This window comes from Trachemys scripta, chromosome 1 (assembly GCF_013100865.1).
Source record: "Trachemys scripta elegans isolate TJP31775 chromosome 1, CAS_Tse_1.0, whole genome shotgun sequence".
Lineage (NCBI taxonomy): Eukaryota > Metazoa > Chordata > Testudines > Emydidae > Trachemys > Trachemys scripta.
The window spans coordinates 314,180,891-314,207,578 of NC_048298.1; the positions used below are offsets into that span (position 1 = coordinate 314,180,891).

General features: G+C 40.2%; 2 protein-coding genes across 10 annotated transcripts in view; both read right to left on the minus strand.

Moving 5' to 3' along the window:
* The window catches only part of YAP1 (Yes1 associated transcriptional regulator), a 151,426-nt gene extending 127,260 nt beyond the window's left edge, over window positions 1-24,166 (minus strand). The window contains exons 1-2 of one of the 8 annotated variants that reach the window (XM_034758888.1): window positions 23,301-24,166; window positions 18,287-18,537 (exon numbers count right to left, since the gene is read on the minus strand). In XM_034758888.1, coding sequence (XP_034614779.1) covers window positions 18,287-18,537; window positions 23,301-23,585 — 536 coding nt within the window. In that variant the 5' untranslated portion in view covers window positions 23,586-24,166. The remainder of the gene's footprint in view (window positions 1-18,286; window positions 18,538-23,300) is intronic. The other 7 variants (XM_034758889.1, XM_034758892.1, XM_034758893.1 and 4 more) reach the window with 7 other exon arrangements.
* Window positions 24,167-24,797: 631 nt separating this feature from the next.
* The window catches only part of CFAP300 (cilia and flagella associated protein 300), a 29,186-nt gene continuing 27,295 nt past the window's right edge, over window positions 24,798-26,688 (minus strand). For both annotated transcript variants that reach the window (XM_034758897.1, XM_034758896.1), the window contains exon 7: window positions 24,798-25,431. In XM_034758897.1, the coding sequence (XP_034614788.1) occupies window positions 25,300-25,431 (132 nt within the window). In that variant the 3' untranslated portion in view covers window positions 24,798-25,299. The remainder of the gene's footprint in view (window positions 25,432-26,688) is intronic.

Below are 26,688 nucleotides of genomic sequence, written 5' to 3' on the forward strand. Positions count from 1 at the left end.
AGAGCCCTGTGCGGATACAAAATTTATATCCACAGAGCTACAGGGCTCTACCAGGAACCACAGCATCATGTTTGGCTGCCGCTCACAGCAAGCCAGTGCCCCGCATGGGCAGCTTCTCCGGCATGGCTGTACCATCCCCATCCCCACCCACTGGTGCCGGCACCAGGCTCACTGGCAGCTGTCCCTGGTCGTGCTAGTGTGCGCAAAAGGCTTGCATGCTCCAGGACAGGAGGCACAGATCGCTGCGTAGAAGGGACTCCTGTCCAGGAGCGTGCAAGCTGCTTGCACACACTAGCACAACCAGGAACAGCTGCCGGTGAGCCTGGTGTCCGCCCCGCTGGGCGGAGCTGGGGATGGTACAGCCATGCCGGAGAAGCTGTCCGTGTGGGGCACTGGCTCTTGCAAGCAGTGGCCCGATATGCTGCTGCTTTTGCCACTGCAATTCCCAGTAGAGCACTGCAGCTCCACCAATATCCGCATCAGTGAATATAAATGGATCCGCGCAAGGCTCTAAGTATATGAAAAATTTTGCCCCATCTCTTTAGCATAGTAGGCTCTTATACTCAGCTATTAGTGTTTCTATTCCATTAAAAAAACCTAAACAAATTTGAAACAGACTATGCATTAACAAACACACATATCTAGTTTTTTTTAAATGAATAGTCACTCTTACAATTACTATTATTATTTTATAAACACCCATGCATTTCACTTAATTGCATATGTAGAGCTTCCTCCTGCATGAGCATCTCTAATACATAACCTGGAACCTTTTCAAACAGATACTTTAGAGACATCTCCAGAAAATCTGGAATCCCTTACAGAGTTTGGAAGAGATTGGACTTAAACTGCAGCAAAGGGAGTTTAGGTTGGACATTAGGAGAAACTTCCTTTACGTCAGGTTAGTTAAGCACTGGAATAAATTGCCTAGGAAGGTTGTGGAATCTCAGTCATTGGAAGTTTTTAAGAAACTTGTCAGGAACGGTCTAGTTATTATGTAGTCCTGCCTTGAGTGCAGGGGATTGGAATTTTCAAGATCTCTTCCAGTGCTACACTTCTGATTCTATTCCCTTGCAAGTTTGAATGCAACTGACAGCTCTGAAATGTGTCTGCACTCCAAAGCCCATGGGAAGATGTAAGGGAATGATGGTTAACTCTTGGAGATCCTGCAAACAAGCTTATCTACCAAAGCAGGACTTGACAGAGGTTATATTCCAGAACTGATTACTTAAGTATCTGACTCAAAACAACATGTTTTGTATGCACGGTTCTTTTCCTTTAGTCTTTACTCTCAGCTACCTTCACCGCCCCCACTTCTCATCTCCATCTACTTTTCTGCATAGCCTCTTCTCTTTTTAAATTACTTCACTTTACCATTTATAACATGCATGTGCAACTGCTAGGTAAAAGTGTGTTATTTAATGAATGACAAATTCAGAGACTGTATGAAAATACCATCCAACCCCTTACGTAGAAGGGCTGAGTGATAGCACGGACCCAAACAATATACCGGTTAATTTTTGCATATCAGAATGAAGGCCTTAAACTGCATTCAATATTTTAATTTTAATAAAAAGGCATTAACAATAGCTAGATGAAGGAACAGTTGAGAGGACCTCATATTAAAAGAGTCACAATGGAACTAAGCATTTGTCTATAATCACAATAATCGCTTTGCTTTTATGTTTTAGTCCTTTCCCCTTCCTTTTATAGGTTTTGTCTTTTCAGTTAGCTCCTGCCTCAAAGAGCTTATACCCTCTTACTAGCTGTATGTTCTGCACCTAACAAAATGGATCAGTGCCTTTAGGCACTACTGCAACATAACCACACTAAAAACAACAGTCTTTAATTACCAGATAATATTACTTCACAAAGAAGAACGAATCATCAATTTGTTTTCTACAACCTCAGATACACCTTAAAAGTAGCATTTTCCAGTACAGCCAAATTTTAAAAAATGGAAAAAAAAATTAGTGATGCTAGAAGTATCTCTCACAAAACCCAAAATAGGACTTAGCAGCTACCCTCTCCCCAAAACTTCAGGCTAAGGAAAATACTGATCAAATGCACGTTTTGATTGCTGAGTGAACGCTAGTTATTTTTAGCCATCTATTAAATAAGCTACATGTACAAGCACATATTGCAATTGTAGGTTTGTTTTTTTTCCTCATTTAAAGAATAATGCAAACACACAAGCAAACTAGCTATGGCTCTTGGCAAACAAGAAATATGAACTTAAGCACCCCCAACATTCCAAATAAACCTGAATGAAATTTTATAAGAGCTACAATCGATCCCTATATTACCCTGTGTATCATAAAACATACCTGAAAACAATGGCACAGCATGGAAGTCCACAGCGTTTCTAGCTGCATGTACCCAGAGTTCCAAAACATAGGCCTAAAACATAGACCACCCTAGCTATATTGCTCATGGGGTGGCAAAAATTCATACCCCTAAAAGGTGTAGTTAAGCACACCTAAGCCATAATATAGACACCATTAGGGTGATGGAAAAATTATTACATTATCCTAGCTACAGCCTCTCGAAGGAGTAGATTTACTACAGTGATTGAAAAAACCCTTCCATCGCTACGAGTGTCTACACATACAAAATGGGAAATGACTGTTGAGGAAGGAGTACTGCAGGGTGTGACATTTTGTACATTGTGGGAGCATACTGTAACCCCCCATATTCCTTATTTTCATATAATCGTGATCTTGCATATAAAGCATGCCTTGTAAGGTATCAGGGGAAAGGTTATGATCTGCTGAAAGTCATTTCTCTATCCATATATTGTATCATTAATGCATATGAAGTTATGAGAATTGTATGGTGGTCACTAAAGCATGCTGTAAGTTGGGGAATCCGCCAGATAGTAGCTCCCCAGAGGCAACAGCAAGGAAAGTAAACAACACCCAGGCGGGGTGTCAAACCACCCATCAACAACCATTGTTCAGCAAGGGAGCTACAATGCAATGACTCACCTGCATGAGGCCACACCAGGGGAATTGCTCAACCTTGCTTGGAGAGACTCATCAATGCCCCCCAGACACGCCTGGACTTGTGCTCCCCAAGCACATGGACTGAGGGTATAAAACAGACAGAGTGGACACATACTGGGCCCTTCTCCTGCCCCCACTTTCGCTGCAAGCAACTAAGACCCTGAGAAGAAGACAAGACTGCAACAGAGGAGATTGGCCCAGGTTTAAGGAACAAACCTGTATATTAAGGACTGCAATATCCAGTGGGGTAAGAAAAACTGCTTAATTTAGTTGTTGCCCAGTCTAATAGGGTTGAGACTGCATGCTTATATTTTATTTTGGTAACCACTCTGACTTTTTGCCTATCACTTAAAATCTATCTTTGTAGTTGATAAATCTGTTTGTTTATTTTACCTGAAGCAGTGCGTTTGGTTTGAAGCGTGTCTGAGACTCCCCTTGGGATAACAAGCCTGGTGCATATCAACTTCTTTGTTAAATTGACAAACTTATATAAGCTTGTAGCATCCAGAGTGCATAATTGGACACTGCAAGACGGAGGTTCCTAGGGTTGTATCTGGGACCAGAGATATTGGCTAGTATCATTCGGTTGAACAATCCAAGGAGCAGCTTATGTGTCAGAGGCTGTGCATGAACAGCCCAGGAGTGGGGATTCTCACAGCAGAGCAGGGTAAGGCTGGCTCCCAGTCGAGGATTGCAGTGACCTAGCAGATCACCGGTCCAGATAACACTAGAGGGGAACATCACATGATCTAGGGGTCATAATGGATCACAAGCTAAATATGAGTCAACAGTGTATCACTGTTGCAAAAAAAAAAAAAAAAAAAAAAAAAAAGAGCAAACATCATTCTGGGATGCGTTATCAGGAGTGTTGTAAGCAAGACACGAGAAGTAACTCTTCTGCTCTACTCTATGCTGATTAGTCCTCTACTGGAGTATTGTGTCCAGTTCTGGGCGCCACATTTCAGGAAAGATGCGGACAAACTGGGGTAAATCCAGAGAAGAGCAACAAAAATGATTAAAGATTTAGAAAACATGACCTTTGAGGGAAGATTGAAAAAATTGGGTTTATTTAGTCTGAAGAAGAGAAGACAGAGAGGACACGATAACAGTTTTCAAGTACATAAAAGATTTTTATGAGGCGGGAGAAAAATTGTTCTCTTTAACCTGAGGATAGGACAAGCAGCAATGGTCTTAAATAGCGGCAGGGTGGCTTAGGTTGGACATTAGGAAAAACTTCTTAACTGCCTAGGGAGGTTGTGGAATCTCCATCATTTGAGATTTTTAAGAGCAGGTTAGACAAACACCTGTCAGGGATTGCCTAGATAATACTTAGTCCTGTTGTGAGTGCAGGGAACTGGATTAGAAGATCCAAGACCTCTCAAGGTCCCATCTAACCCTATGATTCTACGCTTCAGTGCTACAGTGATACTGCCTGTAGTGTAGACATACTCCAAGGCTCAAGTTGAGTACTCTTGGAGTTCTCTCTTCTGAACACCTCTTTTTGTGGGGATGACAGACTACTGGTGTTATTTTTAAACAGTTTTTGTATCGGATGCAAATTTAGTCATCTATAAGAAACAATAACTTAAGAATTTTTACTGACTAACATTTGTGACTCCCTCAGGCAGTCAGTAACATACCAGTAGTCTTTAAAATCCTGTTGCATCTCCCCCACCCCTCATGCCCCTCACTTCACTTTAGCAAAGCAAGCAATTAAAGATACTTTAAACGAGCAAAACTTTGCACAGCAGAGGGTCTGAACTCCTACTGCATTATGACTGCAGGGTGGAAGAATCAATTACGACTGAAATGCAAACTCTGACTTGCTCAGCAACTCTATATAAACAAACTGCAGCCTGGAGCAAGAACTACATAAATAGCTGCACTTTTATAATGTTCTCTGCAGGGTACCAATACAACCCTAACAACAAAAGCTGAGAAGCCACCCCACAATTTTATTTTTTAAAATTAAATAAAGAATCATGGGGTCTTTCAGACAGCATTACCACATGTGACTAAAATTTGATTCACTAAGCTTTGATAGTAAGAGATCAAAGAGATAATATCTTTATTTTCCACAACAAATCAGTGTGGTTTAGAGTTGATCAAGTATAGGTCCCTTCAGAGGCATATTAATGAATGGAAGTATCTTTGAGTAGAAGGATTTTAGAAACTTAATTCTAAGACTTCATATGGTCCGGTTACTGAGACACTACAAAGTGAAACGGTGACTAAATTATCAAGATATTGTGAAATGGCAAATAGGGTTTTTTCCAGTGATTAGTCATTTGTTAGTGCCAGAAAATGTGCAGACCATCACCAACATCTTACAAAGAAATGTTAAATTTACAAAATCCCCATTACCTTACAATTACTTGAGCCTAACATCCTAGAGAGTTATAATACTTGTTTTCTTTGAAAGAAAGCAGATTGTTTTCTAAATTACAAAATAACCAGATTCAGATTTATTACTAAACTTGTAGGATGACGTATGTGCTGCATTCAAACACAGTAAATTTGCTGCTTTTGAAAGGTCAAATTCAACTAAGACAGCACTAGGCTTCCAGTCTTCCCAGCAAGCTGCTCTTGCAAGATGCTGAGCACCCTTGATACTTGGGAGTCCAAAAAACCCACCACCTTACAGGATCAAACCCACTTGGAATTTAAATCTATGCAAGTAAAACAGGTTTTATCCAGTAGCCCACGAAGTCTAGAAACAAAGTCTCTCTTAAACGTGACCTGCAAAAGAGGGAGGTGGGGGGAATTCCCCCAAACCCACCAATTTGGATGCTTTATGTAATATATAAGGCAGGCATAGCGGATTTTTTTTTTATATATATAGAATAGAGGAGGTTTAAAAAAAAAGAGGGAAAGGAATGTGTTTCTTTTTACTTTAGAAATACCACAAATTTTAAGTCTTCCCTTTCCTTAGCTTTGCTGGATGGGTCTCAGAGATGTATATTGTCAGAGTTCTCAGCCACTGACTGAAGGAGAAGAGGTGTTGAACCCCTGACAAATCTAGTCTAACCATTAAACCCAGACATGTGTTAATAAAAAACAACCCACTCAATTTTATACAGTCTGAATAAAAACGAATCCCCAACTCAATCAGGTTTATCTTCTTTGGTACTTGTCCTAATCTTATTCGCTCTCCAGCCAGCCAGAGTCCTCCAAAATCAAGCAGAGAAGCTTTCAGACCTTTCACCACCTTTAAAAAACCCACAAGACTTTTTGTAGTTCACCTTGAAGACTAACATAAAAAACTTAACAGTGCATCTTTATACTGCTAGCTGACCAGCAGGTTGTATTCACAACGGCAAGAAAAGAATCTCATGGAGAAGTAAAAACTTTTTTTTTTAAACTTTTTATGGAAGAGACTCATCAAAGGGTGGCTTGTTTTAACATTGTCTTCAACTCTAATAGTCCATAAGTTTAAAGTAGTAAGAAGGTGATGAAAATAAAATGGGAAGGGGGAAAAAAACTTTCCACTTAAATTACTTAATTTTCTAATTACCAGGCCAACCAAACTTCCTCTAGCTCTAATATGTAACACTGTTTCCCCTCAGATTTTTAGTGAAAGGTGGAAAGCCAGCACTTTAACATAAAACTACCTAAAGTTTATGTTTACAGAGCACTTTGAAGTTGGAAAGTGCTATTAAATGGCCTCACTGCAAAGTGGAGACGTCTAAAGTATTTTATTGTTAAAGAGTGAAATTCACCGTGTCCCACCGGCCAATACAAGATTCTATGAACTGCTAAACCCCAGTTAAGGAAAGTAGTACCTTTTCTCTATCCAAAAGAGTTTTTTTTGTTTTTGAAGTATGCTAGGATTCAAAGTAAATAGTGCATATTGTGGAAGAGTCTTGCAAACAGTGTGTGTGTGTGTGTGTGTGTGTGTGTGGTCACTTTTCAATCATTACATCACATTTCCCAGTACATAGTCATTTTCGATACTTCACTGTGCAGATTTCAATGGTTGTCTTGAAGTTACAAACTGGGGACTGAAAAGAGCTAGGCTGCCACACAAAACAATCCCATGCCAGTGGGACATTGCCATCTTCTCTAAATTCTTTAGTGCTTGATCTAGTGCAGTTTTAAGAGTTCCAACCAGAAAGTCTTCCACTACTTCTTTTAGGAAACTGTTTCACATTCTAATAGACCTTACTTTAAGAAAGTTTTTCATGAATATCAACCTTTAATTTTCCTTTTCTTAATGTCATCCTACTACTCCCAGAAATATCCCTTTCTATCTCCCTGTTGGTTTACTTTTCTTACCAAGAAACTCCATCTCAGCTATACAACTCATATGAGGCTTTTAGAAAACATTTTATCATGTCATAAATGTCTAATTTTACAATATATTCAGAAGGAAAAAAAAGTATTTAACATTTCAGTTCCAACAGTTAATGAGAAAGGAAAAGGCATCCCTGAACAACACTATTTAAATAACTCTAATGTGGCTACACACATTGACTCACAACAAAGCCCTCCATAAATCAGAACCCTTTGCAGATAAACAAGCAATAGTCAATTACCTTTACTTGACTCCACTATAAAACAGTTCAGCACCAGTTTTAACTACCCAACATCAGAGTAATAATCCAGAACCAAACTCTCTACTAACACTGATGTAATCTTTTATCAGTCAGCATGCCAGAGTCTAAGCAAAAGGGTTCTGGTGTCTCAATATGACACAGAAAAAAGTCTTATTAATGAAATTAAAGCAAAGGCCAAAATTGTTTTGAAGACAAAGATTTGTTTCCTTAGTAACTGGCATTGCTGACCTGCAGAATACTAGTAATGATTTTACTTCACAAGATAGCCATTAAATTAGCATCTAGATTTTATACAGTAACTTAAAATAGGCTATGTTTGCCTGAAATCTAGCCCAAAGTAGGCGAGTTAAAAACCAGCTGGTGTTTAGTTGTACTTGCCCAAGCCTTAAAATGTGAGCTTGAATTCATGAATGCACCTTTGAAGAGGCTAGGAAACAATGTTAAACCTTAATCTTACAGGCTTCAAACTCCTGATATCCAGTAAAAACTACCAGCATTGCTTCTGGTACTAATTTGCACACAAAAAGCCAGAGTACAAATCAAAACCAGTTTAGAATATTTTTAATTCCAACACAGCAAAAATATGTTTACTAGTCACCACTTTCAAAACAGAGCATTACAACTTCCTATAAATTAAATGCTTAACACCAAACAGCTCCATACCTGACAAGTTTCAAAGTATACCTTTTAAACAAACTGAATTTAAAAAGCATTGTTTGATATAATATGTTCAATCATTGTGTGGCATCTTAACTTTCCAACACTTAGGCTCCACCTAAGCCTTTTGTTTCATATTAATTTAACCCAAATTTGTCTGATTACTCCATGGGAGGTGTGGGCGATGACACAACCACTGCTGATTATGAAAGTGTGTATTCACCCATAGACAAACATGTCCTGGTGGCATCTAGCCTAGGTATTTTACATATGCTACTTGCATATGCCTCCCGTGCAGACTTTCTGCATTCAACACCGTATTATTTTTAGAATTTACAAGAGGAAAATAAACCTTGATTTATTCAAGCTGTAGGAATTAAACATCCTTGTGTGAAAGAGGATTTTTTTCCTTACACAAAAAAGGTCACTATTAATGGGGAAATTCACCAACTTAAATATTTTTTTTATTATATGTTTTAGCCACTTGAGATTTCCTAACATAGTAATGGCCAAACGAATTAGTTTTTACAACATAGAAAGAGCTGCGGACCCACAGCTTCAAGGGGTTAAACTAAATTCAATTACATCATTTGGATTTTTTCCTAAACTATGAAGGGAAACATATCACGGGATCTGAATACATGTAGAAAGAAAGAGAAACATCTTTATTTTTGGCCAGCAGTACTCTAACTAGTCACCTCTCTCTTTTTAGGAGAATCTGAGTGAATTTTAGCTCTGATGTGAAAGCATACAACTGCCTACAGTTAAATACTATGCTAGCTTCCACAGTTCATCTTGTGCCACAATCCTGACACAACATCCTTGCTATACCATTATTTGCCTCACCTGGCAACTAATTATGTCTGTGATATGTAGAGATGACTATTCAGAGCTAGGATCAGTCATCTTGCTTCACTTCACCTGTGACCCAATTCAATCCCTGCGGTAAAATGTTTTAAAACACATCTAGTGTCCATAATGGGTTTACTTTTCCTCAAAAAAACATTACTGGCAACCAATATAAGTGAATAAAGTAAATTAGTACCTGCTTTGTTCTGCTCAGTATCAATTATGTAAAGTCTTTTATTAGTGTGCAGCATTCATAAATCAGGGACATTGAACGATAAATTTGTTCTAAGTACCAAAGATTTTAAATAGGGTTGTCGAATAATTGCAGTTAACTCACACGATTAACTGAAAAAAAAAATTAATAGTGATGAATTGTACTGGTAAACAACAGAATACCAATTGAAATTTATTAAATTTCTGGATTTTTTTCTACATGTTCAAATGTTTTTATTTCTATTATGTAAGGTGTACAGTGCTCACTTTATATTATTTTTGATCAAAAATATTTGCACTGTAAAAAATGATAAAAGAAATAGTATTTTTCAATTCACCTCATACTAGTACTGTAGTGCAATCTCTTTATCGTGAAAGAGTAACTTAGAAATATAGATTTTTTTATTACATAACTGCACTCAGACAAAACAATGTAAAACTTTAGAGCCTACAAGTCCATTCAGTACTGCTTCTTGTCCAGCCAATTGTTAAGATAAACAAGTTTGTTTACATGAAAGGAGGATACTACTGCCTGCTTATTTACGTCACCTGAAAGTGAGAACAGGCATTCACATGGTGGCACTTTTGTAGCCGGCACTGCAAGGTATTTACGTGCCAAATATGCTAAACATTTGTATACCCCTTCATGCTTCGGCCATGTGAATGCCTGTTCTCACTTTCAGGTGACACTGTAAACAAGAAGCAGGCAGCATTATCTCCTGAAAATTGTAACCAAACTTGTCTGTCTGAGTGACTGGCTGAACAAGACATAGGACTCAGTGGGCTTGTAGGCTCTAAAGTTTTACATTGTTTTGTCTGAGTGCAGTTATGTAACGACAACAACAACAAAATCTACATTTCTAAATTATTCTTTCATGATAAAGAGATTGCACTATAGTACTTGTATGAGATGAATTGAAAAATACTATTTGTTTTTTACAGTGCAAATATTTTTAATCAAAATTAAAGTGAGCACTCTACGCGTTGTATTCTGTGTTGTAATTGAAATCCATATATTTGAAAATGTAGAAAATATCCAAAAATATTTAAATAAATAGTATTCTATTATTGTTTAACAGTGCAATTAATCACAATTTTTTTAATTGCACAATTAAGTGCAATTAATTTTTTTTTAATCGCTTGACAGCCCTAGTTTAAAACTCTTAAATCTTAAAGTTATTGCTTTACTTCTTATGGAAGGGGGAAGAGATGGGTTTTATGATGGGGTATGTGATGAACGCTGCCACTAATAAGGAGATAGTGAAAATGCTACCACTTACCAATAACGTTTAATATAAAAAAGAATAATGTTATAATTAGTAGCTAATACCACTGTTACTTGAATGGCAACTTCCAAATGGGCAGCCTTTCGTTAATTGACAGCTTTCTATAGAGCAGCAATTATCTATTATATGTTTGATAGGTTACAGATTATTATTCCTCCCATGCTGTGATCCAGAGGAGTATTAAACAATTCAACTGTCCTTTTTCCTAGCCTCTGAGAATGATGGGGGTGGGGTGGGGGGGGGTAGGATAGTTAGAAGATTTATACCAAACTTTTGTTTGCCTTTAAGGAGAGTTCAAGATCCCAGCAAATAAAAGTGCTTCCCTGGTGGCAACACTTGTTCCCAGAAAACTTGGTGCGACAGTACTTGAGCAACCAGGGCATACAACAATTTTTCTTCATAAATGCATCAGTGTCTCTTTCACTGCATGAAAGTCTGATTAATCCTTTAATAAGCAGTCCCCTTCTAAGAAATGTATCAAATTTTGTAACCACTGTTACAGATACTCACAGCCTCTTTAAGACTTCCCATTAGAAAACACTGATAATTGACTAATTAATGCTACATGTGATAATTTGTGCTTGTTAACATGTTACAGTATATTTTAAATCAGAGTAACGCCAACTGAATACAAAGCTGAACTTAAATTCAATTTGGGGAATCCAAAATGTGAGCAATATTATAAAGAAATGAAAAACATTTTATTTTTAATCTATATTAAAGCAAAATTACATTGTTCTTCAAATAATATCAGAGGCAGTTTTACATCAGCGCTTCCAGGGGATTTTAAAGTTGTAGTTTTACATGTTAAAAAAAAAAATTTGAAAACAGTTTTGCTTTTTACCCTTAATACTACTTACAGAAACTGGTAGTAATGTGATCTGATTATTGTTCTAAAATATGCTCCCATAGTTAAACATGGGAAATTGCATCCCTTCAATGTACACGCACAGCTCCTATTAAGGTTAATGGGAGTTGTACTCACAACTGCTGAGCCTTGCTTCCCATACAGCATTAATATTTGGCTTGCAATGAGGGCCTGCTCCAGTGCCCATTGAAGTCAATGGAATGATAAAGTCCTCATTGAAGTCAATACTTATCAGGCCCCTACAAAGCACAAACGTTGTTCTTAGGAAAATAGAAATTTTTGAGTACGAAGTCATTTTAAAATTATATAAACGAACAACCAATGAAAAAATATTAGTGTGAATCCCCAAAAGTGTATCTATTTTTAATTAAGATTTTTTCCCAGGGAGCCATAACAATTCATTGTAATTTCACAACTTGATGCCAATTGTCCAGTTTTCCTCTGGAACAAAATGGAAACTTACAAAAGGAAAACACATTTTAAATGTTTTATTCATACTTCCATGAGATGTAATGTTAGTTTGTATGGTCTCTATTATCTTAACTTTTTTTATACCATACTACAAAAATACTGCATATGGCAGAGTATTCAACACAGGGATACTATCAGTGCTCCTGCATTTTCTTTTTGAAAGCAGTGAGGTATTGTGTGTCATTCTTTCCACTGATGCCCACCCACTGAGCTTAGTGCAAGTTCTTTACAGAGCATTAAAGACAGACTTTCATCTTTCTCCCAGCTCACTCTCAAGACAAATAGACTTGCCCTTCCCCCCAAATATGGAAATACTTTGTGCAACTGCAGTTTCAAAATAATTTTGCAGCATCAATATCACAGAGAAATATTAAAGGCTTTCCATTTTTAAAGGATAAAGAAGTCATCTTATTGTATATAATATTTTCCAAAACCAAGAAATGTAACTCATCGGGAACACACACAAGTTAAGAATTTTTAAATGCAACACACACAAGTATATTTCCTTCTTTTAGTTACCCGAGTTTGTTGTGAAATTAGCTAATATAAATGTGGTTTTTTTAAATCTTGGGGAAGCTGGCTGATGTACAAGGCATTGTAAACACTACAGAAAACTTAAAAAAATAGTCAGGAATCAATGTTATGAACATGAAATTAAGTTTTTATTTGTACTCTGGCTTACATATAGCTCAGGAGAGTGAGAGTAGTAAAAACTTCAACTGCTTTTTAATAGCACAAGTATAAAAAAATAGCCTAAACCTATCATAAGCAGTAGTTACAATTTTAGTCTCCAACGGTACTGTTCATTTAATGTCAGAATGAACCTGAGCAGGGCGAAGAACTTCAGAGAAGCTCCATTAATTATGTTGCTGAATACGTACTTCATCTGTACACTAAGGATTACATTCAATTTAATGTCACCTTGAATCCAAATAGACCAACAAACATTTTCTGGCCCAGAAAACTGAGGTCAGTTCTTCCTTGTTTTTGTATAAGTGCTGAGGAAGAATGGGAGAGAAACGTAACAGCAGTGTCAATCACTTTTTTAGGTCCTTTACCTTTCTATATTACAAATCACATAAAAGCAAAGAATCAAGCTGCATTATTGTTTTAAGGGCCTTTGGTTCCATATTAGATCAAATTACCTGAATCTATCCCTAACTCTGTACAGAACATGTAAGAAATACACAGCTAGCAATAACCCATCTGATAAGAGATCTTACAAAAGGTTAATGGTAACAGTAAATATCACTGAAAACCAACTTAGCTTTATTCAGGAAGTCATAGAACACTTCATAAAGACAATAGGAAGCTGTTGACAAACTGCGTGGAAGAACTGCTTCCTGCAGGAAAAGCAACTACAAGACAGCTGGACTGAGCAATAGCAGTTTCCTCACGGGGAGAGGGGAAGGGGTATTACACCACTTTTATAGGAATTAAGTGGACTGTGTCGTATGATTTAAAAAAGCCCAGTGTTGAATATAAAATAAGCAAATCACACCAGAAATTACATCTAACATACGGATTTCCCCTTTTGAAAAGTGTTGACTGCTATTACTGCAGCAATGCATTTTATCTCTTGCCCAGAGGTTGAGCTGGTAGCCCCCCCCTTCATAGTTCATTGAAATGTCAACCTACCACCGGCCAACAGGAAGTGCTTCAAAAGCCATGTGATTGACACACTGACCAATTATGCAATCTTTATTTTATATTCAGTCCATTCTGAAACACTCCTGCTCTGCATGATAATATTGTGCAGGCTAACATCTGACTACTTACTAAGGAGACAATACTTATTTTACCACTGATGAACTCTAGCTACATTTCACAGAAGTTTGCAGCTTTAATGAAGTATAAATGCTACCACCCATGACAGGAATGTGTTTGCCTCACCGCTCTAACTCCGCTTCAATTACACTATAGAATAATTATGCTAATAAAAGTCCTGGTTATAAGGGTTATATGAATATTAATGAAGTATTGGATCACCACATATTGGGCAGAAATTTAAACTTATACTTGAAGTTTAAATGATGATGCTGAAATGGACTAATGTAAGAATGCCGGATGTTGGGATTCCAAAACTGGGTCCTAACCCAGAATATCCCAGACTGATATAGGAGTACAAGAGTTGGTCACTAGGGTCACTAGAATATTTGGCTATTTTGAGTCATTTTCTCACCTGCCTCTCCCATTGTGAAAATTGTTGCATTTGCAGTTCTTGATCTTTTCATCAAGTGACATTTCCATACGGTATTTAACCGTCCACAGGATAGACAGATTTGAATTTAATTTTTTTAATATATTGTATAATTTTGATGGCTACCAATATTTTAAGCACTTTTTTGATTTTTCTCTAAGTTGCATAAAATAATGGGTTTTAAGCTTTTTAAATTTTGTATCGATTTAAATTTTCACGGTTGTGTGAAATTATGGGGAGTAAGACAATGGGGGTCAAAAAGTTAAAAGTTTGTCATCATATGTCAAAATATACAAAGTAAATATCCTTAAATAAAACTTTTTTTTTTCCAAACAGCATTTTTCTTACTTTGCCTATCTGTAAATTTGAATTATCATGACAGGAAATATCTGTCTTTGGTTTGGGTGTGTATGGTTAAATCTATGTTTATCAACATTTATTGATAAAAAAAACTAGCCCTTCCAAGCATAAGTATAGGGTGTACTACAATAACCAACACCATAAGGCTGACTAACAACTGAAGATATGTCTAATACTTTCACCTATTCTGTATAAATGTACAGTACTCCTATTTACCAATTACCAGAAAGGATCATGCTTTCATGGAATGGCTTCGGAATGGGGCAATAGGTACAAAAAGCAACAATAGCAAGCTAATGAAGAGGCTGAATACCTGGAAGAGGGGCCAAAACTCTGCATATTGTAGAGGGAACCAATTATTCACAAACAAAAATTGGTCACAGATTCCAAGGCCAGAAGAGAACATTGTGATCATCTAGTCTGATCTCCTGTCTAACACAGGCCAGAGAACTTCCCCAAAATAACGCCTACAGCATATCTTTTAGAAAAACATCCATTCTTGATTTTAAAATTGTCAGCAATGAAGAATCCACCACAACCCTTGGTAAAATGTTCCAGCGGTTAATTACTCTCGCCGTTAAAAATGTACGCCCTGTTTCCAGTCTGAATGTGTTTAGTTTCAACTTCCAGCCATTGGATGATGTTTTACCTTTTTCTGCCAGACTGGAGAGCCATTATTAAATATTTGTTCCCCTTATAGATACTTATACCTGGAATCAAGTCAACCCTTAATCTTCTAAGCATATTGAGACTCAGTGAGTCTATCAGGCATATTTTTTAATTCTTTAATCATTCTTGTGGCTCTTCTCTGAACACTCTTCAAATTATCAACGTCCTTCTTGAATCTGGATCCCCAGAACTAGATACAGTATTCCAGCAACAGTCACACCAGTGCCAAATACAGAGATAAAATAACCTCTCTTCTCCTACTCAAGATTCCCCTGTTTATGCATCCAAGGATCAACAAGCCCTTTTGGCCATAGCATCACACTGAGAGCTCATGTTAAGCTAATTATCCACCATGACCCCCAAATCTTTTTCAGTCACTGCTTCCCAGAATAGAGTCCTCCATCCTGTAAATATGGCCACATTCTTTGTTCCTAGATGTATTAGAGCACAAAAGTCATATTAACAGCAAAGGTCTGGATACACTTATGTTTTGAGAAAACTCAGAAGTATAAATAGACAAACTGCCAGTTTAAATCAGCTTCCAGGACCTATATATGTATTCTATCTAAAGTTCAAAATAACTGTTTTAAGAAAACTTCTGAAATATACATTAGCTTGTGCTAAAAGGAATTCTTCAAAAAAAATTCTTTACTGTATATTTTTGAAATATCCAAAGTGTTTCACTGGTACTCAGGTTATAAAGATAACACAAGCAATTCTGAACTGCAATGAGGCTTGTGGGTTACACCTGTAGACAGTGTTATAAGACCTATTAGGGACAACAAATGCTGATCTTTAAGTGTGAACAGAGCCTTCCTCATCAGACTCTCCCAAAGCACAGAATCACCCAAGGAAAGTAGAAAGAAAACAGCCTATTAAGCTGTTGAAAATCTCCCCAGGTCAGCATGTGACCCAGCAGGGAGAGGTTCAAAAAGAACAGCCTTTATTTTTCTTCCTAACAACCTGGTTTGTTTCCACTCTTTTCCCCTTCAAGACACATCCTTCACAGCTAGCAGCTCTTTCAATCATTTACTTTGGATGTCTGCTTGAGAACAAACGACCTTGCTCATGCAGATGAGTTTGCCAGACTTGTGTGTACTTTCCAGTCTCAGGCTCTTTATTGTTCTTGCTGAAACCTGACCCTTTGAAATGGATACCAGGACACCAAGAAAGGACAAAAAAAGAAAACTTGCAGAAAAAAGGAAAAGATTTTCTGTAGTAATAATGAAACTGTAGAAAAGCTTTCCAAGATCAAATCCTTCCCTCTGCTTTCACCTGAATGAGCATAATTAAAGAATCAATTATAAAAGTGTATTTAAGTGTAAAGACATTTAGCATCTCTTATAAAGCAATAAAACCCTTTCTATAAAATTGAAATAGTCAACAATTACTAAAAATAGTAAGAAACACTAGCAATTGCGCAATTTTAAATCCATTACATTTGATCTGAATTAGCAGACTGTTGTGTTTGCAGTTTTGCCCTATTATATAAGCTAGTTCATAAGAGTAACACAGTAAAAAAACGGTTTTGATCTAATTTCAAAATTTATGTTGAGCTCCTCAAGGCCAGTGGGAAATATTCTCAGCTGGTGTAAACTTGCCTAATTCCAAAAAGTTCAAAGGTGCAATGCCAATTTACACCAGCTGAGGATCTGGCCTAACATGTATTATTCAGTTACATCGACAAAAATCACAGCTACATACTCTTTGGCTACTGCCTATTTTTGGGTTCTTAACACAGAATAATCTCCCAAAGAATTCAGACTTGAATACTTTATTTTGGTAAACATGACACAGAAGTTTCCAATAATCTTAAAGCAAGCAAGGTATGACTATACAAATGCTTTATTTGGTTTAAGTAAACTAGGATTATATATATGCTTTATTTTCCCTAAATTCAAAATGGCAAATAATGGGCTACTTGGAGCCTCCCAGTTTAACAAAATGCTAAAAATAAGTAAAAGAAAATGCTAAAAATACAGCCCAAGTATTTGAGGGCCAATTATATGTTGTGGTGCTCACTCTTTCAGAGAGGAGGATAGGCTCCTGCTGCTTTAGAAACTATACCGTATAAAAGAAAAACACTCCCTAATGGATTATATATCACACTGCTGGCATGTGTAAGCTCTTGTCAGTTATAGAAAAGGGTATACTAATTTCAGTATAGGAAAAAAGCCATGTGTGCATGAGTAAGGAGCAATTTTCAAGAATTGTATGAATTTTCCCTCTCAAGCCAAACAATGTAAATTAATTTTAAGAACTATAAACTCCAACCCTGTAATCAGATCCATGCGCCAATGGACTCCGCATGGGCACGGGAGTCTGCATGCGTGGATCTGAATGCACAATCAGTGCCTATATCATTGCACTTTGAACAATCAGATCAATCCTTTACTCCTCTCACTACAATATCTGCGCCAGAGTTATTTAACATTTTTAACATCCATTTTATAGCAATTTGTGTGACATTTCCATTTATTTTGGCCTGAAGGAGAACTTTATGCAATTCAAAATATCATTATATACATTCAAGTGATTTTTAAAACACAAACACAGAAAACAACCACATATTTAAGACAAACCAAGAATAAGACATGTTTAAAACACACAGGATTTTCATAAGAGCTGAGCACTCTCACCTCCAATTGAAGTCAGTGGGAACTGCAGGTGCTCAGTACTATTGAAAATCATGCCCTATAGCTGGGGTCAGCAACCTTTCAGAAGTGGTGTGCCAAGTCTTCATTTATTCACTCTAATTTAAGGTTTCGTGTGCCAGTAATACATTTAAACATTTTTAGAAGACCTCTTTCTCTAAGTCTATAATATATAACTAAACTATTGTTGTATGAAAAGTAAATAAGGTTTTTAAAATGTTTAAGAAGCTTCATTTAAAATTAAATTAAAATGCAGAGCCCCCTGGACTGGTGGCCAGGACCTGGGCAGCGTGAGTGCCACTGAAAATCAGCTTACGTGCCACCTTCGGCATGCGTGCCACAGGTTGCCTACCCCTGCCCTATAGTTTTAAAATACATTTTACACTAAATGAACTTTAGTAAAGATGCAGCGATTCCTACACACAGAGATTCTTAAACATGGAACACAAACTTTGTTAGGAAATACAGCTAACCTTTTTTCAAATAGATTTTACTTACTTCAGAAAATATCTCTGGCCAGATGGCGTCTTAGCCATCTCCCAACCTGGTGGCAGAGGTACATCATCAGGAATCTCAAATGAAGACTGGCGGAGATGTTGAGAAGAAGGTGCAGCTCCAGGACCAGTCACTACTCCAGAGGGGGTAAGCGTCCCTGGAGAGATAGCTCCTAACTGCAGCGAAGCTGGAGAGGAATGAGCTCGGACATGTTGAGGAGTCAAGGCTCCTGCTGACCCTCCATCAGTGCTGGCCTGTCAGGAGTTAAATTATTATAAGATATTTTACTTCAACAGAAACATACCTGTTGGAATACAACCTACTTTTAACTTACTGAATGTTTTCTAGACAAGCAAGCAGAGATATGTTTTTTCTAAAATTCTACTTATTCTGAAGTTGCTAACATTCAAGGAGGAAGCCCAAAGTAGATTACTTAAGAGCTAGCTTGCAAAACTTTTACATATACCTGTAGAATATTAATTTTAAAGGTTTCTCATTCTTGTTTAGTTTTACTTTGTACGCATATAAAAAGCCATTTTCTTTGTGAGGATCATACCTTAAGGCAGGGGTGGGCAAACTTTTTGGCCTGAGGGCCGCATCGGGTTTCCAAAATTGTATGGAGGGCCGGTTAGCAGAGGCTGTGCCTCCCCAAACAGCCAGGTGTGGCCGCCCCCTATCTGACCCCTCCTGCTTCTTGCCCCCTGACACCCCCCCCCCCCGGACTCCTGCCCCATCCAACCTCCCCCCACCCCCCGTTCCCTGTCTTCCCCCCGCCACCCCATCCTCTCATTCCTGACTGCCTCCCCGGGGACTCTTGCCCTATCCAAGCCCCCCTTCTCCCTGTCCCCTGACCACCCCCAGAACCTCAGCCCCTGACTGCCCCCTGCTGCCCCATCCAATCCCACCCCCTCCTTCCTGACTGCACCCTGGGTACTCCTGCCCCCATTCAACCCCCCCGTTCCCCGCCCTCTGACCACCCCCACCCCTATCCACACTCCCACCTCCTGACCACCACCCCGAACTCCCCTGCCCTCTATCCAATACTCCCTCCCCCCTGCTCCCTTACTGCACTGCCTGGAGCACCGGTGGTTGGTGGCGCTACAGCCACGCTGCCCAGAGCGCCAGGACAGGCAGCCGCGCCGCCCGGCTGGAGCCAGCCACGCCTCCGCGCAGCACAGAGCACTGGGTCAGGCCCTAGCTCTGCAGCTGCGCTGCCCCAGGAGCTTGCATCCCTGCTGCCCAGGGCATTGCGCCAGCGGCAGAGCAAACTGAGGCTGCGGGGGAAGGGAACAGCAGAAGGGGGCCAGGGGCTAGCCATAGTTTGCCCACCTCTGCCTTAAGGCCTGATCTTATCCCCATTCTTCAAAGGGTACTCCTGTCATGCCTGATTCACAATTCCCTTGCATACTGAATTGGTGGAAATGACTATGCAAAGTGGGTGTAACCTACTACTCTGGATTGTTGGTGTTTTACACCTATGCTGCACAGATGTAAATGACTACTCAAGCCCACTGGTTTCAATGGGAGTTCCTCATGAGTAGTGACTACAAATTGAGCTCCAAAGGACTATTTCATAACAGTGCAAGATATGATATGCAAAAACAGGGTTCCCAATCTCCAAGTAAACTGTACTTTAATTGTATGTATGGTGCGTATAAAAAGGGAGGAGCACTAGCTACAGCCAGAATGTGGACAAACAAATCAAATTTTCCACAAACATCTCTGCAAACCTTCCTCAACCCTGGCCCACAAAAAACCCTGGGTCTCTCTTGACCTGAGGACAGTGAATCATGTTAAACTGTGTCATTTTTCCTGATATGGATACAAATCCACGGAGAACAAAAAAATAGCTATGAAAACTATATTTAAATGTTGACATATATATAAGGGAATTCACTTCCCATGTACAGTAGGATAATTTGCACTCCTATATTTTATTACGTAAATGCCAGCCCTTGCCATACTACTGTACCTAGGTATTGCAGAATACATGGGGCTCATTTATGAACTCAGAGGTGTACACTCATCCCATTTCTCATTAAATCAGCTACTGTGCCTTATGATGTAATAGAATGCAAACTCTCAAAAGCAGAATTTGGCCTATGTTACACAATTATCCAGTGTCTGCATTTTGCTAAAATTTGCAAAAGCAACCATGTATTGGAAGGACATAACTCACTCAAATGTGAAGTATTTTTTTTTTGGATTTTAACCAAACACTTAATATTTTCCTTACCCCCTCCCCCCCCCCAAAAAAAAATCCCAAGGTGGATATTCTTATGGCAGGATCAGATAAGAGCCAAGGAAAAAGGACACCATCACAATCATTTTAAAATGAAAAGGTCAACAATGAACCCAATAATCCTATGACTTCAACTGGCTTTTAACTACATGATTTACTACAATATATTGTACTAAAACCAGTCAGCACCAAGGAACAAAGAATTTAGCTAAATTGTGTACTCTAGTAGCATTTGCAATGTACATACACAGCCCCCAAGCTTTAAGGTGCATGCTACATGGATAGATATTAATAACGTGCACCTCATACAATAAATTTCAAATATGTAATATACTTATTTTGTCGTCTTAATATGTACTCAACAGTATACATGATTACAGCATCTAGCTATAAATGATTGTTGAATACCTATTAGTACACATTTGTGCATAAGAACACCATGATAAAACTTGCATAGTAAAAATAGTTATAAGAAGTATTAGCTGTACACGTAGTAACCTTCTTCCCAAATCTCAAGAGTTCAAATGGGCTGTTACCACCCACTCCAAATGGGACTAACTCTGTGAATCATGATCAATAATTCATAGTTCTATAAGTTACAAGAAAGCAAGAATCTAGAAATAACCCACCCCCACCATTTTCTATTTTCTTTGCAGTCCTTTAACTCAGGGGTTCTCAATCTGGGGGTCAGGACCCCTCAGGGGGTCACGAGGTTATTATATGGGGGGGTTGCGAGCTGTCAATCTCCACCCTAAACCCCACTTTGCCTTCAGCTTTTATAATGGTGTTAAATATATAAAAAAGTGTTTTTAATTTATGGGGGGGGTCGCACTCAGAGACTTGCTATGTGAAGGGGTCACTAGTAAAAAAGTTTGAGAGCCACTGCTTTAACTTAAAGACTATACTGTGTTTTTTTGTTTTTGTTTTTTTAATATTTGGGAAATGAATCAACTCCTGGGCTGAGAGGATATATGCCAAGGCTTAGCTTGGAGTAAATTTTTTTTTTACAGCCGAGTTATAAATCCTTCCAAACCGGAGTTTAATAATGGAAATGTTGACAGACCCTTAACTACAGGAGTACCAGGCACCAGTGTAATACAGAGCAAATCTCTTTTCTATTGGCTACACAGATAAAGTGACAATAGCTTACAATAAAATCTATTTTATAACTTAGCAACAAAGTTCATTGCTTAATAAAAACATTTGAGCAGAGAGGCAGTTTACAAAAATTTAATAAACAGCAGCCTAAACATTAACTTTTAGTCATATGTGTATCAACACTTCAATCTTGGCACATGAGTCAAACTGCTTAAAGAACAAACACTGTTAGAGACTTATTATGGGCCCAATCCTGCAACTCTTTTTCAGCCTGTACTTTAGGCCTGCAGGATTGTACCCTGTGTGTTCAGACTACAGGACTGCAGCAAGCAAGTTATTTCAGTCCAATCTGCAGATATTATTAATTTAATGGTACTTCAGTAAAGCTGAAAAGTGATTAGTACCAACAGGGACAGAAAAACCAATGCACTGGAATTAGCTTCTGATGTGGGGAATTTAATCCTACGGAGTGCAATGATGAAATGGTGGAAAACCACATCCATATTGTTTTTTTTTTTTTTAAAGTTTGGACACAATCCCTCTATCTTCCTCTCCTCCTCCTCATCCTCCACACAGATAAATAAACAGTGTGAAGATTACATCAGAGAACCAAATCTTTATGTTCTTTCAAGTGAAAGATTTCTAAAATTAATTTCAAGGGCTTTAAATCCCCCTCTCTCGACAAAAGCTGGAAAACAAGAGAGCAATTATTGGGTGCCCAAGTAGGCTGCTGGGGAGTGAGAGGCCCTGGCGGGAGACAGGGCCTAATGTGAACAGCACAAAAATCAGCTGCTGAGACTGGTAACTCCTGCTCAGAACTATTTACAAGATTTCCCAACTAAAATCCCTAAGGATCCCAGAAAGCAGGCAGGAAGAGGGGCGCACCCCACCCCCTCTAATAAACGGGGGAACTGCCCCACAACACTCCACAAGAAAGGGAGTGAGCCCCCTGCAAAACTCCTGAATGCAAGAGTGGAAGGCGCTCCTCTCTCTCACACACACACACACACACACGGGGGGGGGGGGGGGGGGGGAGGGGGCGCTCCCCCCGCACTCCCCCTCCACACAGAGAAGGGGGCACTCCCCATACAGACAGGAAAGGACTGAGGGGGGCGCTCCCCCCCCCCCCACACACAGGAGGGGGGCGCAGGGGAGTGCTCCCCCCACACACACACAGGAGGGGGGCGCAGGGGAGTGCTCCCCCCACACACACACACGAGGGGGAGTGCTCCCCCCACACACACACACGAGGGGGAGTGCTCCCCCACACACACACACGAGGGGGAGTGCTCCCCCACACACACACAGAGAAGGGGGCACTCCCCATACAGACAGGAAAGGACTGAGGGGGGCGCTCCCCCCCCACACACACACAGGAGGGGGGCGCAGGGGAGTGCTCCCCCCACACACACACACGAGGGGGAGTGCTCCCCCACACACACACAGAGAAGGGGGGACGCTCCCGCCCCACACACACAGAGGGGTGGCGCAGGAGAGCGCTCCGCCCCCCACACGCACGAGGGGGGACGCTCCCGCCCCCCCACACGCAGGAGAGGCGAGGAGTGGGGCGCCCCCCCACACAGGAGAGGCGAGGAGTGGGGCGCTCCCCCCCCCCGGGCGCTCACGATAGCGGCAGGAAAGCTCCCAGCTGCGCCCCCGCCCGGCCGCCCCCCTCACCTGGCGGGAGTGGGCCTTGGGCTCGGGCGGCTTGAAGAAGGAGTCGGGCAGCTTGCGGAGCCGCATGGGCAGCGTGTGCGGCACATTGGCGCCCTTGGGGTTCATCACCGCGTTGAAAAGCGCCTCCAGGTCGGTCTCCGAGTCGCCCCGCACATGCACGATCTGGTGCCCGGCCGGAGGAGGCCCCGCGCCCGGGGTCTGCCCCGCGCCGGACGGGGCGCCCGGCGGCGGCGCCTGTTGCTGCGCCGGGGGCTGCGCTTGCTGCTGAGGCTGCCCGGGATCCATGGCTCCGCGTCCGTATCGGGGCTCGGCGACTCAGAGCCCGGGCTCCCCACCCCACATGCCCCGCTGCCTAGGCTGGGGCTCCCCCGCTGCTGCTGCTCAGCCCCCCACAGCCGGAAAACACAACCGGCGGCAGCAACTGGCAAAACAAGCCCCACCGAGCAGCAACTTCCCCGAGCCCGGCCCAGCCCGGCCGGCGCCTCTGTCCCGGCGGCGGAAACTAACTCACACAACACACTAAACAAAAGTTCTGAGATGTGCCCGCCCGCACCACTCCGCAGCCAGCTCCGCCCCTTGCGAGCCCGCCCGTACCGTATCCTACAGCCAGCCTCTAGCAGAGTCCTGCTGCGCCCGCCCGCACAGAATCCAATCAGAGGCGCCGGTTCCTTCTGCGCCCGCCCGCACGGAATCTGGCAGACTCAGTGGACGCTATCAAGTCTTGCGCGCACTGCTGCCCGCACAACATCCAGGAGAGCCAGCCCTTTTGCACCCGCCCGCCTCATTTTTCAAGCATCTACTCCCGCCCGCCTGCGCTTCCCTGCAACGCAGAAGTCCATGCATCGAAAAGTTAAAAATAAATTCCTCCAAACTTCCAGACTTCTGTTGCGCCCCTCCCCCGACCTCAGCGCCGGAATTGGGAAGGAAAAATAGCCCCCCCCCCCCCTTGCTCCCAGAACGGGCTGCGGGAGAAGAGATGCGACTTCTCCGAGCCCTGACCCCCAGGAGAGGGGCACCGCTCCCCCCGTCCCCAGCCCCTGAACGGGCGCGGGAGAAACCGGTCTTCCCACCGCCCCCCTTTCCACCCACAGACTTAAGCAGGGGCGGGGAGGGGCGTAAGTGAAGGAAAGAAATGGGATCCCTTGCCCCCATCCCCAGACTGGGGGCGGGGGGGGGGGGTGTGGAAGAGCTGGAACCCGCCATCGCACAATGGAACCCCACCCTCCCCGTAACTGCTACATTTCACTAAGGACACTAATTTTGTCACGGAGTGACTGTCCTGGGAGAGGGTAAATTACACAGAGAAAACATTAAAAACATTTCTCTAGTTATTGAGTTCAATGGAAACCTGCTTTTCAGTCCATTTAACCCAAGAGGTTAGATTCAGTATGCTGCATAATACAGACCAGTGAGTGTATAACACAGCTATCATTTACTAACTAGATTATGCAAAATGAAATTTGATTAAAATTAGTGACAAAAAGATGAGAATAAGAGTTTTTATATATTTATTGAGGCTTTTGAAACACAACAGGTAACAAAATGTAGGGGGTTGGAACAGCAAGATTCATGGACCCTTGTAAGAATTCAGATAGTCTGATGCACTCACTATGGGCCCACTCCTGTAAAGATTTATGTATGATTAGTTCCATTGCCTTCAAGGCGGGCTTAGGCCGCTACATCCATAAGTAAAAGTATGTACAAGCATCAGTGTTTGCAGGATCTGAATCTTACAGTTAAAGTCAATTTAGGAAAAACAGACTTTTTAAACATTTTGTATAAAATTATGATTTATCTGTGAACATAAAACATTCTTTCTTAATCATTCAACAAAAACTACGTAAAATGTATATCACAGTTCACATTTTTGCATAGGCAGGCAATGTGTATTTCATTGAAGGGAATGGAACTATGGAATTTTTAATTAATTCCATATAGAAAGACGAGCTCCTCCATTCCATTATACTGCTAATACGTAGAATTGGAGATTAAGAATAAATCAGTTAAAAAATAAGCTCCCACCAAAAGAATGGTACAAAACATGAACATGTCGTTTCAGAGGATCCACAATGAAGTAGGCAAATGTCTGTTCATGGCTTTTGGTTGAAGGATAGCACATACCGTTATCATCCTGAGGGGGGGGGAATCTAGTATTAATAACAAACTAGATATATACTACAATCACATGTAACGCTAAACAGCTTTATTTGAACATTATGAATTCTTACATTCAATTACTCTTATATTCAGTTAATTTATTATCTACAAAATGCACTGTGACAATTTTGCGGACAGTGTGGAGTTCATGTTAATGGTAGAATAGATGCCCATTAAGGCAAGAATCCTGAAAACACTTGCACAGGTAAGTAACTTCATGTAAGTCAGTAGTTCCATTTAATTTAATGTGTAAAGATATTCACCTACGTAAGTGTTTGCATAATTAGGGACTAAATTACAAATGGTTAAAGAATAAGGATCTGATCATACTGCCATTGAAGTCAATGGCAAAACCTGTTAATTTCAGTGGGGCCCTAAATATATTCTCTTACTGACCCTTTTCCAGTCAGGATTCACGTAGGCATCTGATCACCATCTCATCAAATATTTACATACTCAAAAATAACTTTCTCTGTATTTACCTAGTAAGAACTACTGCATGTTGTTGAAAATAATGTTTTAAGATTCAAGAAAAATGAGAGGAGCAATATCAAGCTATGGTTGTGGATCAAATTTTATTGATTTCTGACTGTTATTGAAGAGCCCAATCTGGTAGTCCTTACTCAGGCAAAATTGACTTCAATTGAAGTTTTGACTGTGTAAAGGCTACAGAATCCCACCTAAAGTTTGCTGGATAAAAAATAAAAGTATGTGTTGTATAAGTACTAATGTGTCAAAAAGTAATATTGATCAAAATATTTGATACCATGAAATACAATCAGGTTTAAATTAGGCAGAGTTTTTGCACTATGTTCTGGATGCCTTTTAAAGTCATTTTAGTTAGCTGAGATATATTTGATTGTATTTTTTATTTGCACTAGTTTTTGATAAGAGTAGTTCTATCTGTATATTTTGGTGCCTCATCACCATAATATTTGGATGCCTTATATACAAATTAAGAATAGCATCATTTCCATCTGAAGTTCAAAGTTTAAACAGGTGGTGTGTGTGTGACACTCGGTTGACTTAGTGATACTAGAGCTGGATCATTTTAACTTCTGGCTTTGGAGAAATGGAGATAATCTGGTGATGATTTTAGATAGCATGTGTGTGACATACTGTAAATAATACTATTGAACATCTCTCCAAAACAACATGTGTAACATTTTATCAATACAGTATATCTTAAGAGTTAGCAAATATATATGTGTTTGTATTTACTACTCTGGTG